Below are 17,064 nucleotides of genomic sequence, written 5' to 3'. Positions count from 1 at the left end.
AATGTCGTTTTTCTGCATACCATTCGCAGGACATTTGTATGTGTTCATTTTTACTTATTTACTTCGGTAACTGAAAAATACAGCAATCTATATCCTAGGCATCTCCTTATTCTCTGAGTATAACTTACAACTTTGCCTTAAAAAAGATTGCATAATCTGAACTGAAAACTTACAAGGAAAGACCATATTTCATTCTGTTAGAAAATTTCATGCTACAGGTACGTATTTTTGAAAAGGCAGCTAATTTCACCATTTTTTAAAAAGAGTTATTTATTTATTTTAAAGGCAGAGTTAGAGAGGGATAGACAGAGAGAGATCTTCCAGCCACTGGTTCACTCCCCAGATGGCCACAATGGCCGGAGCAGAGGCAGGCTGAAGCCAGGAGCCAGGAGCTCTGGTTGCTGCAGGTATTTGGAGTGAACCAGTAGATAAAAGACTTCTTCCTCTGTATCTTTCTCTATGCTTTTCAAATAAATTTAAAAATAAAAATAAGATCACAGAGCCAGTAAGTGGGAAAGCCGGAGCAGTCTGGACCCAGGTTCTGTACCCTTTGCACATGGTGCTCCCTTGGAAAATTCCAGTGCGTGTGTCTCCGAAGCCCACGAAGACCTTCTCACCTACATCCCACTGCTCACATCACTCATCCCTCCCCAGGCTCCCACAACATCAGCAACGTCTTGAACAGAATGAAATCCTTGCAGTCCTGCAACTCCCAAGCCAAATCCCACGTTCTCAGGAATGAAGGCTTCTCTATGCGTGTCACGCCCGCCCTCTGCAGTGCTCTCAGGATATACACAGCCTGTACCCCCAACCAGGCTCCCCTCTGCCCAACACTTACAAAGTTCCATGCACCCGCCTAACTCTCCATCTGGGATGTCTCATAGCTCAGAACCACATCTTGAAAAACCTACACATTTTCCAAGTACATTACTGAGGAGTCATATACATAATAGGGGTAAATAAGTATCTGATGGGAGAATAAAACAACATCACACTACACAGGAGAAAAGGCACACATAACACAGAAGCTGAGACATGTCTTTCATTTTTAAAGATCTACTTACTTATTTACTTGAAAGGTAGAGCAACAGAGAAGGAGAGGAGAGAGAGAGAGGGAGAAAGAGAGCTGTTCCACCTGCAGGTTCACTCCACAAAAGGTTGCAACAGTCAGGGCTGGGTCAGGCCAAAACTGAGAGCCAGGAACACTACCCTAGCCTCCCATGTGGGTGACTGGGACCCAAGTACTTGGGCCATAACACGATGCCTTCCCAGGCGCATCAGCAAGAAGCTGGACTGGAAGTGGAGTAGCCAGGACTCAACCTGGCACTCCATTGTAGGATGCTGGTATCAAGAGGGCGGCCTAACCTGCTGCCCACAACACTGGCCCCCAATTTTAGATATTCTAAGGGGACTATCATGGCTGATGCACCTATCTGGGCCTCAATTTCCCAGGCTGTCAAACTGTGGGGATTTGCTCAGTTCTCAAAGGTTCACTCCAGTCCAAAGTTCTGCAATTCAGATTTTAAGACAAATTTTATAAACATCTCAAATTTTTGTGGTACCCTCCTTACTTGCAAGTCCTCCCTAAAATCTAGTTATTGTCCCAATTTTTGCAAATCTCTTCAATTATAACCTTTAAAAAAGAGTTTGAATTATTTCAGAATTTTATTCTACTGATAGAGAAAAAAATTTCAATAGCGCAGGAATAAGGTAAATATTTACAATTAGTCTTCATCCACTTTGTCAATAAATACTACAAAAGCACAGTAAGCAGTAAATAAATTGATAAAATCACATCATATTTTTCTAACAATGAAATGAGAATCTTTTTAAAAACAAGTAGACGATTTTTCTTCTTAGGAATAATACTGGGGCAGGCGTTTGGTTCGGTGGTTAAGGCACTGCTTGTGACACCATACCCTTATCAGAGAGCTTGGGTTCAAGTCCCAGTTCTGCTTTTGATGCCAGCTTCCTGACGGGCACCCTGGGAGACAACTGCGGTGGCTCAAGCACCTAGGTCACTGCCTCCTACTTAGGAGATCCAAGCTGAGTTCTGGCTTCTGGCTTTGGCCTGGCCCAGCCCTGGTTGTTGAGGACAGCTGAGGAGTGAAACAGCGGATAGTAGTGGGCTCTCACGCGCGCTCTCTCTCTCTTTCTCTCTCTCTGTGTGTGTGTGTGTGTGTGGTGCTCCCTTGGAAAATTCCAGTGCATGTGTCTCCCAAGCCCACCACCGTCACCAGTTAAATGTGAGGTGAAGGAGGCCCCATGAGAGACACTGGCAGCTTGGGCCGGCAGAGCAGCTGGCGGGAAGGAACCCGGGTGGCTCCAATCACCAGAGGCGCCGCCCAGCTGCCCAAGGCGTCTGGGCTTGTGTTTTGCTTTGCTTTCCGTAGCTGTGATTCAGAAACGCCATAGGTGATCAGGCCAGGACCAGAACAGAAACTAAGCCTGAAAGCGGTGCACTTTAAATTTTCTGAAAGGCTCTAAGCTACTGCCTGTCCAGTTCACTTATTTTAATTTGAAAACATCACACATAAAATTGCATTCTTTCTCAACCTATCCTATTATGTGTTACTTTATGACATACAGGTTTTATTAGAGCAAAAATGAACACTTTTGAATTATAACACCAGTCATCACAATAAATTTTCACTACAATAGAGCATAAATATATAATGATACATGATTTATGCTGTTAAAATACCTATTTAAAACCTTATTTAGTTTTTAATATTGTTTTGAAAGCTATGACAATGGGGGAATTTCAAATAGCAGCTTCCTAAAATAAGGTAAATCTACAACAAATGCAGTCTGTAGGAGTTTTCAGGTTATGAGAAGTAATCAAAATGCCATTCTAAGCTATCCATTAAACACACAATCTCTCCTCCTCCCTCCCTGCAGGCACACTACAGAGAAACAGACTGTCCCAGCTCACTCAGAAGGGCAAGGGGACCATGCTTCTGCTCAGTCCCCTTGTCTAGACACAGAATGGCTCTGTCCAGCGCTAAGACACACAAGGGTCCAGGTAGCAAGGAAGGCGAGGGGCTGCAGGCATCTTGGGAGAGACTTTACTACGACAAAACGAAAATGCTGGACTTAGAAGGACGAATGCTGGGCAGGCTTTAAGCTGGAGGCGGGCAAACCGGGAAGAAACACACTTTCTGATCGTATCTGAGAATTATCCCAGGCCTGGAGGAAAACAACCATCAAAGAAATAGTGTGGGAAATACGGCCAACATTCAGAAAGGCATTTTTGGATCAAATACTTATTCTATAAGACTATGTACTATCACTGATTAATCTGCTTATTAACTTTTTGTTACAGAAATAGCTGTCTAGCAGATTCTCAGAACTAATCTCTCGCTCAGCACTCCCGGGGAAAGCACCTTAACTACGCACTGCGGCTCAAACCTTCCGAGCATCTCGCCTGCTGTGCAGAAGGGACAGACCTCAACTACAGATCTGAATCCAGTGCTGGGGTGTAGCCAGATCTCCCCAACCTTAGAAACTGTTAAACCCATGAGCAGCCAACGGCAAGGCTGCCTTTCATCATCACGCGAGCACATACTCAGGCCAGAACCACTGGAATCGATCCTTACTTTCCACGGTCGTCGAATCCCTTTGAAGAAGTCAGGCATCCACATGGGAAGAACAACAGCTTCCCTCAGCAGCTTCTTAGCTTCCTCCAGATCTGCTATGTCGTCCCTTTACGAGAACAGCAGAGTTTCAGAGTGTTTACTCAGGGGCACCTCTGATTTATAGTCAAAATTAACTCTCTTAAATGTTTGTGCTCATGAAATTATTCTTACATTAAGAACATCATTCTAATCCTCAGTGCATACAATGACCGCTGAAACCATAGTGCAGTTATTAATTAGGACATGTTATTAAATTAACGACCTTTGTCAGTTGTGTTAACACCAAATTAACATGGAAAACATGTTGGGTTACATGCCAGCAGAACTGTCCTGCCAATTCTACAGTCACATGACGGATGAAGCCACAGTCAGGAGATGAACACAAAAAAGCAAGAGAAAACACACAGGCCAACCTAGGACTTGCTTTCTTCTGTCTTCTACTTTAACTCAGTAACTTAAAAGATGCTCACCAATGAATACTAGGATTCCTGGATACAATGTCTCTTTCCAGGGCCTCCACTAGATCCTTATCATATCCAGCGCCATCAAATTTTGGAATTTCACCATCACTTGCACCATCTTGCATATTTTTCCTTCCCTGGGGATGGGTATAAAAAAAAGATATTGATCAGTAAAAGGATAATTTAAATTCACATAATTAAGCTTTCAAACTACTATTATCACTTTTCAATTTTATTATTATTTTAGGATAGTACTGTCTGATCACGCAAATGTTATCTACCCACACACACCCCCACCCCCCATCCCACTGAACTAATCAGAAATAGATGAACCAGGTAACTTTTTTGTAAACTTCAAATGAACACTATTGGAGGCACAGTTGCAGGTAAGACTCAAGCAGTCCTTTGGCAGATGGGGAGGGCCTCCCTCTGACGTGTGACGTGGTGGGTGCTAGAGAGTATTTAGAGTGTTAACACATAGTCAGAAAGAAAACTGATTTACTGAGCACCTATGTGGCAGGAAAACCACATACACCAGCTCCTTTACTACAACGACCCTACAAGGCACAGACTAACTCACACCTTTTTATAGATTGGGAAGCCAGGCCTCAGAAAAGCTCTAGAACTTAGTCAAGTGCACTAGGCCATGTCTGGGCACTACTCCCTGCTTTCCGATGCCCTTGCCCTTCCACGGCAGCAGCCTGGGCCTTGCACCCCATGGGAGACCAGGATAAGCACCTGGCTCCTGGCTTCGGATCAACGCAGTGTGCCGGCCACAGCACTGGCCACGGCGGCCATTGGAGGGTGAACCAACAGCAAAAGGAAGACCTTTCTCTCTGTCTCTCTCTCTCTGTCCACTCTCCTGTCAAAAAAAAAAAAAAAGGACCTGTTCCTGAACACATGGCTCTTTTTCTTTCCATCTCCTGATCTCTCTCCCTCTCTCTGTCTGTCTCTCTCTCTCATTCTCTCTCTTGATCTCTCTTACGCTCTCCTCCTCCTTCTTTTCCTTTTTCACCCCTTCTCTCCAGTCTGTTGGGTTTCTCCCAATAAACACTTTCCCTTAAAAAAAAAAAAAAAGAACATAATGAGGGGGGCAGGCGCTGTGGCATAGTGGGTAAAGCCACCACCTGCAGAGTCGGCATCCCATATGGGTGCCGGTTCTAGTCCCAGCTGCTCCACTTCCAATCCAGCTCTCTGCTATGGCCTAGGAAAGCAGTTAAGATGGCCCAAGTCCTTGGGCCTCTGCACCCGTGGGGGAGACCTGAAAGAAGCTCCTAGCTCCTGGCTTCAGATCAGTGCAACTGCGGCCAACTGGGGAGTGGATGGAAGACTTCTCTCTCTTCCTCCCTACCTCTCCTCTCTCTGTGTAACTCTAACTTTAAAATAAATAAATCTTTTTTAAAACACACACACACATACACACACATAATGAGGAGCCGGTGCTGTGGCATGGTGGGTAAAGCTGTCACCTGCAGTGCCAGCATCCCATATGGTCACCGATTTGAGTCATGGCTGCTCCACTTCCAATTCAGCTCTCTGCTGTGGCCTGAGAAAGCAGAAGATGGCTCAAGTCATTGGGCCCCTGCACTCACGTGGAAGACCCAGAAAAACCTCCTGGCTCCTGGCTTCAGATTGGCACAGCTCTGGCTATTGCGGCCATCTAGGGAGTGAACCAGAGGATGGAAGACATCTCTCTGTCTCTCTCTGCCTCTACCTCTCTGTAACTCTGCCTTTCGAATAAATAAAAAAACCTTTTTTTAAAAAAGAACATAACAATATTTCCCAGCCTCCCTCCCCCTTCCTTTCTTATTTTCTTTTAATTTTTGTGATGACACACTTTCAATTTACTTTATAATCACCTTCTTCCCAGTAAGCTCCTTGGGCCACATCATACATGCCAATGGTAGAAGGGCCTTTTTAAACAGCACTACTAATACCCTTTAAGCAATATATTTTATCCCTAATTTGTCATTCAATAATATAATGTTAAAATCAAATTATATGCTATGGTTTCCATGGAGTTCTACCAAGATTTACTCAGCTTTGAAGAATTTTTATTTTTTTTAAATGTACTTATTTATTTGAAAGTCAGAGTTACAGAGAGGGGCAGAGGGAGGGAGAGAGAGAGAGAGATTCTCCATTTGCTGGTTTACTCCCTAAATGGCAGCAATGGTCAGAGCTGGGCCAGACCAAAGCCAGGAGCTTCATCTGGCCCTCCCAAGTGAGTGGCAGGGGTCCAAGCACTTGGGCCATTCTCCGCTATTTTCCCAGGCACATTAGCAGGGAACTGGATGGGAAGTGGAGCAGTCAGGACACGAACTGGGCCCATACAGGATGCCAGTGTCACAGGCTGAGACTGAGCCCACAGTGCCACAAAGCCATTCGCCAGAGACAGCTCGACTACTGCAGTGTGGCCCAAGTCCTTGGGCCCCTGCACCCATGTGGGAGACCCGGAAGAAGCTCCTGGCTCCTGACTTTGGAATGGCCCAGCCCTGTCTGTTGCAGCCATTTGGAGAGTGAACCAGCAGATGAAAGATCTCTCTTTTTCTATCTCCCCTCTCTCTGTTAACTCTCTCTTCCTAACAAATAAATAAATCTTTTTTTAAAAAAAAATTCATTTTAACATCAATGTCTAAATGGCAAGGGAAGACCTGACAAACACGACACCAAGAGAAAAGAAGAGCGGCACATCTATCTGAAGGCAATAGGAACCAGAAGCGATTCTAATAGGAATAATTTGCATATAGACAAAGAAAATTTTTCATTTTATTTTGCTTTAGGTGTTTATAGTGTGAATGAAAACACATTATCTGGGCTGGCGCAGCAGCTCAATAGGCTAATCCTCCGCCTATGGCGCCAGCACACCGGGTTCTAGTCCCAGTCGGGGCGCCGGATTCTGTCCTGGTTGCCCTTCTTCCAGGCCAGCTCTCTGCTGTGGCCCGGGAAGGCAGTGGAGGATGGCCCAAGTGCTTGGGCCCTGCACCCGTATGGGAGAACAGGAGAAAGCACCTGGCTCCTGGCTTCAGATCAGCGCGGTGCGCCGGCCACAGCACGCCGGCCGCGGCAGCCATTGGAGGGTGAACCAACAGAAGGAAAACCTTTCTCTCTGTCTCTCTCTCTCACTGTCCACTCTGCCTGTCAAAAAAAAAAACAAAAAAACAAACAAACAAAAAAAAACATTATCTGCCCTCATCGCGAGTCTACTCTATTGGGGAAACAAGTTACAAATGAACAAGGCAAAACACGTAATTATAAGCTGGAATACTGAGTACTCGGTGTGGCTAAAATGTACCAAGCAGAAGGGAGAGCCTGCAGGGATGGGCGGAGGGGAGTCTGGACCTTCTTCTAAGTACACGGGAATAACAAGATCTGATTTACATTTTTAGATGACCCTCTGGCTGCTATTCAAAAAAGGAGAGGGCGAAGGAGGAGGACAAGCAAAGAAGTCAAAGCCTCGTGCCACACACAAGAGCTAACATGGACATGAGCCAGTTAGATGACTTGCCCGAGAATCCCAAGCTTCTCAATGACACAGATGAGCCTGGAATACATATGAGGCACACAAAGACAAGATCAAGATGGTGAGGTTATTTAAAGGAACAAAACCCCCCCACACACAAGAGTCAGGAATATTTGAGGAAAACTAAAATTAAGTAATGAATTTAGTTATATCAGGAAATCAGCAAAACAGCTGATTATCCTTCACAACACATACATAACTGAAAACAGGAATATCAAATATAAACAACTGTACTATCAGTTAACCAGCCAGATATTAACTGCAATATCTAAGAGAAACTATCAGTTTTCAGGCAGTAAGGCTATCCTCGCCCCCCATATTATTACCTGTACAAAAGACAGCTGCAAAGTCACTGAAATGATTTTAGAATTCTTTGTGGGGGCCGGCGCTGTGGCACAGTGAGTCAAAGCGCCAGCCTGCAGTGCCCACAACCCATATGGGCGCTGGTTCAAGTCCTGGCTGTTCCACTTCCGATTCAGCTCCCTGCTAATGCACCTGGGAAAGCAGTGGAAGATGGCTCAAGTCCTTGAGCCCCTGTTCCTGCATGGGACACCCAGAAGAAGCTCCTGGGTCCTGACTTCAGATCAGCTCAGCTCTGGCCATAGCAGCCATTTGGGAAGTGAACCAGCACTCTCTGGCTCTACCTCTCTCTGTAACTCTTTCAAATAAATAAGATAAATCTTTAAAAAAAGAAGAATTCTTTGCTTAGATTTTCACATTAGCTGACTAAGGTCAACACTGGCAAAAGCTGGGTAACTGGCATGAAGTTTGACACGTCGATAAAATATTTTTAGCTTTTTTATTTAACTGAGAACTAAATTATCTATATTAAGAAAGCTTTATTAGTCATCATTTATTCATATTGGCTAATCATTCTATTTGAGAAAAACGATGTTCAAAATGGCTAATCAGATATTATAGTCAATTAATGACACAATTCAACCAAAATGCAAATGATTCTTTTGTATTTTACTATGCAGCCCTTCACGTTGGAAGATTAAGTTAAGGACGGTCAGTCACTAGCTCTGGGTCTTGTACTTTTAAGACAAATACTAACAAATTGTATTCAGGGATAGCTGATTTGGGTGACAGAAGTCTAAAAGCCATGTCATATGGAAGAGGACCACGGGCACTACAAACATTTAAGCTGAAGAACAGGTTAACACAGAACACAACCGACTCACCTGCTCCAAAGGAAAGAGGCAGGACCAACAGAAAGGGACAAAAGAGGCAGATTTCCAATCAGCAAAAGAACTTCCTCACGGTGAGTTCTGTCCACCAGAGGAGTCAACTCTCTTGTTACACAGTAGGCTGCCCAAGATCAGAATTATGGGGTTTTGAGCCATCAAAGCCTCTGGCCCACAGTCCCAGGGACGGCTAGCTCACTTACAACTGATCTCAGGTTCTTTCTGCACAGTCACTGTTTCATGTGCACAGCTGATTCACCTGCTGGCTGAATTCAGCGGCACAAGGCAAGTGCAGAATTTCCTACAAATCTCATCATTTCTCATTTTAGAAAACTGACTTTGTGTGGGAGGGTACTGGGGGACAGCAGGTTAGGCCATCGCTTGAGATGCCTACATCCCATAACAGAGTGGGCTATCAAGTCCCACCTCTGTTTCTGATCCAGCTTTCTGCTAGTGCACATACCAGGAGGCAGCAGATGATGGACCAAGAACTTGGGAGCCCGCCACTCATGTGGGAAACCTACATAGAGTTGCTGGTTCCTGGCTCTGGCCTGGCCCAACCCCAGCTGTTGTAGGCCTTTGGGAAGTGAACAAGCAAATGGAAGTTCTCTGTTTCTCCCTACCTACCCTGTCACTCTGTCATCCAAATAAATAAGTAAATATTTTTTTAAAAAATAAACTGTTCAATTTTAAAAAAGGAAATGGTATCTGATAGGTTTATTTTTTAAAAAACAACTATTTGTTATCTTTTGGGTGATGTTGTATTCTGTTTCCTATCTGTTAGTCCCTCACTGTCCTGTTCCACTGATAACTAAAACTCATCCACTGCTCACCATGTGCCACGTACTATTCCCAGCACTTCACATATTTTGATTCACATATTTCTTCTAAGGCTTTGAGGTAGGTATTATTATTTCCATCCCATAGATGACAAAAAAAAACCAACAACAAAAAAACGAGGCACTCAGAGAGTGAGTGAACTGCCCCAGGACACACAGCAAGATCCCAAGCAATCTGCTCCAGAATCAGTGCTCTCAGAAACTGTGTACACTACAGCATGCTGCTGCATAGCCCCAGGCTCATCCTACCCCAGTGTGAGAGAAGCAATCACAGGAAAAGTCAGACAAGATCTCTAATGTGCATCTTACTCTATCATTTCATAAAGTAAAATTGGTTGATAAACGCAAAACAGTGCTTGCTCATGTCAGCATCAGGCTCGGCACTGGAATACTGAAATAATGAACCTAGTGGCATTCTGCATACTCAGCAAGACATATGTCCTTTAACAAGATTTATAAATACTTACTATGCGTCAGGCACTAGGGATACAGCCTTGAACTAAACAGACAGAAATCCCTGCCCTCAAGGAGAAGTACACTCAAGTTTTGGGCCATCAGACACAAATGAATAAAATACACTATAAAACATTCATAGCGAGTACAGGTGACTCAAGGTGGAACTACAAGTTCCAGGAACAGCAAGGACATCAATGGAAAGGCATGAAATGAGGGGAGAAGTAGGAGACGGGGTCAAAGAGTAACGGATGGCAAACCGTGAAGGGAACGCTGTAGACCACTGTAAGTATCCTTTCATCCAGGATGAGAAACCACGTGGAAGGCTCTGAGCAGAGGAGACAATCTGACTACCCCTGCTAAACAGGAGCCCTCTGGCCACTGTACCAGCAACAGAAAGAGGAGCAGCGGGCTCTCTCGTGCTCTGTTTTACACTTTCTTACTATACAAAATAATCAGTATCAGTGGTACATTCTAAGAGAAGAACAAACTTAAACATGGCTATAAACATTCCAGATTCAACCTTACTACACAATGAAACACCACATTGAAACACAGCTCATAAACTAGTAAAATAGTCTTAAAAGTAGAAAACTCGGGATAGTTCAATCAGGAAATACAAACTGTAAAGTCAAGAAACTACTGGTTCACTCCCCAGATTGCCACAACAGCCAGAGCCAGGCCAGGCTGAAGTCAAGAACCAGGAACTCCGTCTGGGTAAGCTGTATTGAAAGCAGAGAAGCCAGGACTTGAGCTGGCACTCTGATATAGGATGCTAACCTGCTGCACCACATACTGGCACTTCTGCTGGCCTTTTGAGAGTTATCTGGACACAAATATTCCCATGATTTGAAACTCATGCTTTCAAAGACTAGGACAACAAACTTCCAAAAACAGACTTTGAATTCCAAATCATAAGTTCAATTGGAATTAACGAGACATAAAACTACTTTATCATGACCCAATATGATCAGGTGAAAAATTTAAGAACAAAACCCAGCACTATAAATTAGCTGCCATCACAGAAAGAGTATGTGGAGTGATATAATATGCAAAAGACAAACTAAGATTATTTCCTTAAAAACAAGACATTGATAATTCATATGGCCAGTAAACACATAAAAGGGCTTTCAATCTCATACATTATCAGATAAATACACAACACATAGTGAATATGTTGGTAAAACCACAGTGAAGGGGCCAGCACTGTGGTGCACCAAGTGAGGCCGCTCCATGTGGTGCCAGCATACCACATGGCTCTGGTTCCAATCTAACTAGTGTCCCTGGGAAAGCAGTGGAAGGTGGCCCAGTTACCTGTGCCCTGGTACCCATGTGAAAGACATGGATGAAGTTCCAAGCGACTGGCTTTGGCTTGGCCCAGCACCAGGCCGTTGAAGCCATCTGAGGACTGAACCAACAGATGGAAGATCTCTGCAACTCTTTCAAATACATAAGTCTTTTTTAAAAAGTCACGAGATGACTGCACCTTACCTTAAGAACATTACAGTGTCAAGTAACAGCAAGGACGTGTGGCAACTGGAGTTTACACTCCACAGGCTGGAAGAGAAAGTGGTGTAACTAACCACTTTGGAAAACTACTTGGTGTCGTCTACTAAAGTTTAATTTATGCATATCCTATAACCCAACAATTCCACTCTTAGATATATGCTCACTAGAAATGCATAACTATAGATACCAAAGGGTAAGTATAAAATGATCAAAAGCAGCATTATTCATAATAGGTCCAAACTAAAAACAATGCAGATATCCATTAACAAGGAAACAGATTCAACTGTGATATAATGCTGTGAACAATAAAAACCAGACACAAAAGAGAAGTTCCTGATCAGAAAGTTTCAAATCACATATAACTATTTATGGCATTAGAAATCAGAAAAACGGGTGCCCCTGGGAGTCAGGGAAGTGGCTGGGCTCAGGAAAGATCTCACGTGAAGACAGCGTCTGAAGTGCCAACGGTCTATTTCCTGACATCACCGTCCACGGCAGTTTCCTGGCAATTAAAAGGGTCACGCGCAGCCTGCTGAAGCCATTTCTTACCAGTTTGTGAAAGGCTATTACCAAATTATTAGTAATTCTGTGAGCCAGCTGTGAAACACAGCCCATTCACAAAAACTAACACAAATTCAGAACTGTATCTTTAAAAAGGCAGTACTCACAACTCCTCACTTCCTGATCATTTTACTGTCATCTATGCTCCTGAGGTTACTTCAGTTATTGTATCTCCATGGTGGACACACCCTATCTCATCCAGACTCTGTGTTCAGGGACATCACATAGGAAAATGTCACGGTGGAAGTATTCATACAAAAAAAAAAAAATCAAATGCTGGAAATCAGGTCTTGATTTATTGTTAACTGTCTAGATTTAAGAAAATTGGAAAAGTGCATATGCATATTAAATTTAAAACTGTGTCCCTTCTATTGTAACAATACACTGTAAAAAGCACAAACAAGGAATATTCTTCTAGTATTTGAAAACTGCTATCCAATTTATCAAAGTTACTTAAGTCATTAATCAATGAATTCCAACATGTTTTTATTTTACTATCACTTCATGTCAGCACTATATTCCTCCATCAAATACAACCAGAGGCTGGGGACAGATAGAAAAATTGGGCCAAAACCAGCAGAAAAATTCTTTGAGAGTCCAATGGCTCTATAAAATTTACAATAAAGAGTACTGGGAATCTTACTGTTTATAAAGCACATGCTACACCTCATTATATCAGTAAGATTTATAATAAACTTGTATGGGAACATGTATACACGTATTTTTTTCAGAAAAGCAGTTATTAAAACATACATAAACATACTGCTGGCTCGATAATCATCATTCATCAAATAGTATCCTTAAAATGTAGGCACTTTTCTTCAATAGCTACAAAAACAATCAAATACCTTAGAATAAACTTAATTAAGGACATTAAAGATCTCTACGATGAGAATTACAAAATCTTAAAGAAAGAAATAGAAGAGGATACCAAAAAATGGAAAAATCTTCCATGCTCATGGATTGGAAGAATCAACATCATCAAAATGTCCATTCTCCCAAAAGCAATTTATAGATTCAATGCGATACCAATCAAAATACCAAACACATTCTTCTCAGATCTAGAAAAAATGATGCTGAAATTCATATGGAGATGCAGGAGACCTCGAATAGCTAAAGCAATTTTGTACAACAAAAACAAAGCCAGAGGCATCGCAATACCAGATTTTAGGACATACTATAGGGCAGTTGTAATCAAAACAACATGGTACTGGTACAGCAACAGATGGATAGACCAATGGAACAGAATAGAAACACCAGAAATCAACCCAAACATCTATAGCCAACTTATATTTGATCAAGAATCTAAAACCAATTCCTAGAACAAGGACAGTCCATTCAATAAATGGTGCTGGGAAAACTGGATTTCCACGTGCAGAAACATGAAGCAAGACCCCTACCTTACACCTTACACAAAAATCCACTCGGCCGGCGCCGTGGCTTAACAGGCTAATCCTCCGCCTTGCGGCGCCAGCACACCGGGTTCTAGTCCCAGTTGGGGTGCTGGATTCTATCCTGGTTGCCCCTCTTCCAGGCCAGCTCTCTGCTATGGCCCAGGAAGGCAGTGGAGGATGGCCCAAGTGCTTGGGCCCTGCACCCCATGGGAGACCAGGAGAAGCACCTGGCTCCTGGCTTCAGATCAGCGCGATGAGCTGGCCGCAGCAGCCTTTGGAGGGTGAACCAACGGCAAAAAGGAAGACCTTTCTCTCTGTCTCTCTCTCTCTCACTATCCACTCTGCCTGTCAAAAAAAAAAAAAAAAAATCCACTCAACATGGATTAAAGACCTAAATCTATGACCCAACACCATCAAATTATTAGAGAACATTGGAGAAACCCTGCAAGATATTGGCACCGGCAAAGACTTCCTGGAAAAGACCCTCGTGGTGGAGGCAGTCAAAGCCAAATTTCCCTATTGGGATTGCATCAAATTGAGAAGTTTCTATACTGCAAAAGAAACAGGAGAGTGAAGAGGCAACTGACAGAATGGGAAAAAATATTTGCAAAGTATGCTACAGATAAAGGATTAATAACCAGAATCTAAAAAGAGATCAAGAAACTCCACAACAACAAAACAAACAACCCTCTTAAGAGATGGGCCAAAGACCTCAACAGACATCTTTCCAAAGAGGAAATCCAAATGGCCAACAGACACATGAAAAAATGTTCAAGATCACTAGCAATCAGGGAAATGCAAATCAAAACCACAATGAGGTTTCACCTCACCCTGGTGAGAATGGCTCACATTCAGAAATCCACCAACAACAGATGCTGGCGAGGACGTAGGGAAAAAGGGACACTAACCCACTGTTGGTGGGAATGCAAACTGGTTAAGCCACTATGGAAGTCAGTCTGGAGATTCCTCAAAAACCTGAATATAACTCTACCACTCAACCCAGCTATCCCACTCCTTGGAATTTACCCAAAGGAAATTAAATTGGCAAACAAAAAAGTGGTCTGCTGCTCAATTCACAATAGCTAAGACCTGGAATCAACCTAAATGCCCATCAACAGTAGACTGGATAAAGAAATTATGGGATATGTACTCTATAGAATACTATACAGCAGTCAAAAACAATGAAATCCGGTCATTTGCAACAATATGGAGGAATCTGGAAAATATTATGCTGAGTGAAATAAGCCAGTCCCCAAAGGGACAAATATCATATGCTCTCCCTGATCAGTGACAACTAACAGAGCACCAAAAAGGAAACCTGTTGAAGTGAAATGGACACTATGAGAAACGGTGACTTGATCAGCCCTTGCCCTGACTGTTGATGAACAACTTAATACGTTATCCCTCTTAGTATTTTTTTTTTTTGTCTGTTCTACTTAATACTATTGGTTGAATTCTGTAATTAATACACAGTTATTCTTAAGTGTTGAAACTTAACTGAAAAGTGATCCCTGTTAAATATAAGAGTGGGAATAAGAAAGGGAAGAGATGTACAATTTGGGACATGCTCAAGCTGACTTGCCCCAAATGGTAGAGTTAGAAACATACCAGGGGATTCCAATTCAATCCCATCAAGGTGGCATGTACCAATGCCATCTCACTAGTCCATTTGATCAATTTCTGTTCACAACTGATCATAATGATAGGACTAAGAATCAAAGGGATCACATAAACAAGACTAGTTTCTGAAAATACTAACCAATAGAACAAAAAAGGGAGAGAACGATCCAACATGGGAAGCGGGATACACAGCAGACTCATAGAATGGCAGATGTCCTAAATAGCACTCTGGCCTCAGAATCAGCCCTTAAGGCATTCAGATCTGGCTGAAAAGCCCATGAGAGTATTTCAGGCATGGAAAGCCAAGACACTCTGTCAAAAAAAAAAAAAAAAAAAAAAAAAAAAAAAAAAAAAAAAAGAAAAAAAAGGACCTAAATGAAAGATCTCTGTGAGTGAGATCCCAGTGGAAAGAACAGGTCATCAAAGAAGGAGGTACCTTTCTCTGAAGGGAGGAGAGAACTTCCACTTTGACTATGACCTTGTCTAAACAGGATAAGAGTAGGTGAACTCAAAAGGCTTCCATAGCTTTGGCAACTCATGACAAGAGCCTAGGGTGATTACTGATGCCATTAACAAGAGTGTCAATTTGTTAACTCAACAACAGGAGTCACTGTGCAGTTACTCTTCATGTAGGATCTCTGTCCTTAATGTGCTGTACATTGTGATTTAACACTATAATGAGTACTCAAACAGTATTTTTCACTTTGTGTTTGTATGTGGGTGCAAACTGTTGAAATCTTTACTTAATATATACTAAACTGATCTTCTGTATATAGAGAATTGAAAATGAATCTTGATGTGAATGGAAGGGGAGAGGGAGCGGGAAAGGGGAGGGTTGTGGGTGGGAGGGAAGTTATGGGGGGGGGGGAGCCATTGTAATCCATAAGCTGTACTTTGGAAATTTATATGCATTAAATAAAAGTTTAAAAAAAAATAAAGTTCATGAAGATGGAAAAAAAAAAAAAAAAAGATGTGTGCCTTGTCTCATGCTCCCTCAACTTCTTCTTGACTTCTTCTTTGCATCTTTAAAGTGACTGAAGTACGGGCTGGCGCAGCGGCTCACTAGGCTAATCCTCCGCCTGCCACGTCGGCACCTCAGGTTCTAGTCCCAGCTGGGGCTCCAGTTCTGTCCTGGTTGTTCCTCTTCCAGTCCAGTTCTCTGCTGCGGCCTGGCAGCGCAGTGGATGGCCCAAGTGCTTGGGCCCTGCACCTGCATGGGAGACGAGGAGGAAGCACCTGGCTCTTGGCTTTGGATCGGCGCAAAGCGCCAGCCATAGCAACCACTTGGGGGTAAACCAACGGAAAAAAGAAGACCTTTCTCTCTGTCTCTGTCTCTCTCTCTCTCACTAACTCTGCCTGTCCAAAAAAAAAGTGGTTTAAGTACAGCAACAGCTTTCAACACTCTGACCATGACACAAAGTAATAAATTTCAGATCACAAGTTAAACATATTTATATAACTAAATTTTTGTAGTTTATATAGCTAATTTTTTTCTCAAAATACTACTCTCTTTACTGTGGGCAATTAACTCTACTTTCTAGCCTATTATAATAGCTTCATTTTTTAAAGCTGGTTACAATACACAAAACTAATTTAAAAAACAACAACAACAACATTGCAAATCAGATCTGCAAGGCCCTTCCAAGATGGAAGCGAACATCCATCAGCTTCACCTAAGTTGTCTCAAACTCTCACAGCCTTCAGTGAGTCTTAGGGACTCTGGCATTCTACGGAATAGCTGAGCAGCTACAACAATCAGAACCAAGCCAAGAACACCTTTTAAAGTCTAATGAAGTTTCCGTGGATTTGATTTTTAAAATTATAGTCCCTTTTATTTGCACAGTGACTCAGAAAAGTTGGTCATTTGTTTGTTTTTAAATAA

At 42.7% G+C, this 17,064-nt stretch overlaps 1 protein-coding gene across 5 annotated transcripts in view; it reads right to left on the bottom strand.

Moving 5' to 3' along the window:
* KATNAL1 (katanin catalytic subunit A1 like 1) overlaps positions 1-17,064 on the bottom strand; it is a 112,122-nt gene that overhangs the window by 41,764 nt on the left and 53,294 nt on the right. For all 5 annotated transcript variants that reach the window (XM_062194412.1, XM_062194416.1, XM_062194413.1 and 2 more), the window contains exons 5-6: positions 4,109-4,236; positions 3,600-3,705 (exon numbers count right to left, since the gene is read on the bottom strand). In XM_062194412.1, the coding sequence (XP_062050396.1) occupies positions 3,600-3,705; positions 4,109-4,236 (234 nt within the window). The remainder of the gene's footprint in view (positions 1-3,599; positions 3,706-4,108; positions 4,237-17,064) is intronic.

The sequence above is a fragment of the Lepus europaeus genome, chromosome 6 (assembly GCF_033115175.1).
Source record: "Lepus europaeus isolate LE1 chromosome 6, mLepTim1.pri, whole genome shotgun sequence".
Lineage (NCBI taxonomy): Eukaryota > Metazoa > Chordata > Mammalia > Lagomorpha > Leporidae > Lepus > Lepus europaeus.
Note: the sequence above shows the minus strand (reverse complement) of the source record. Positions and strands in the feature narration are given on the sequence as shown.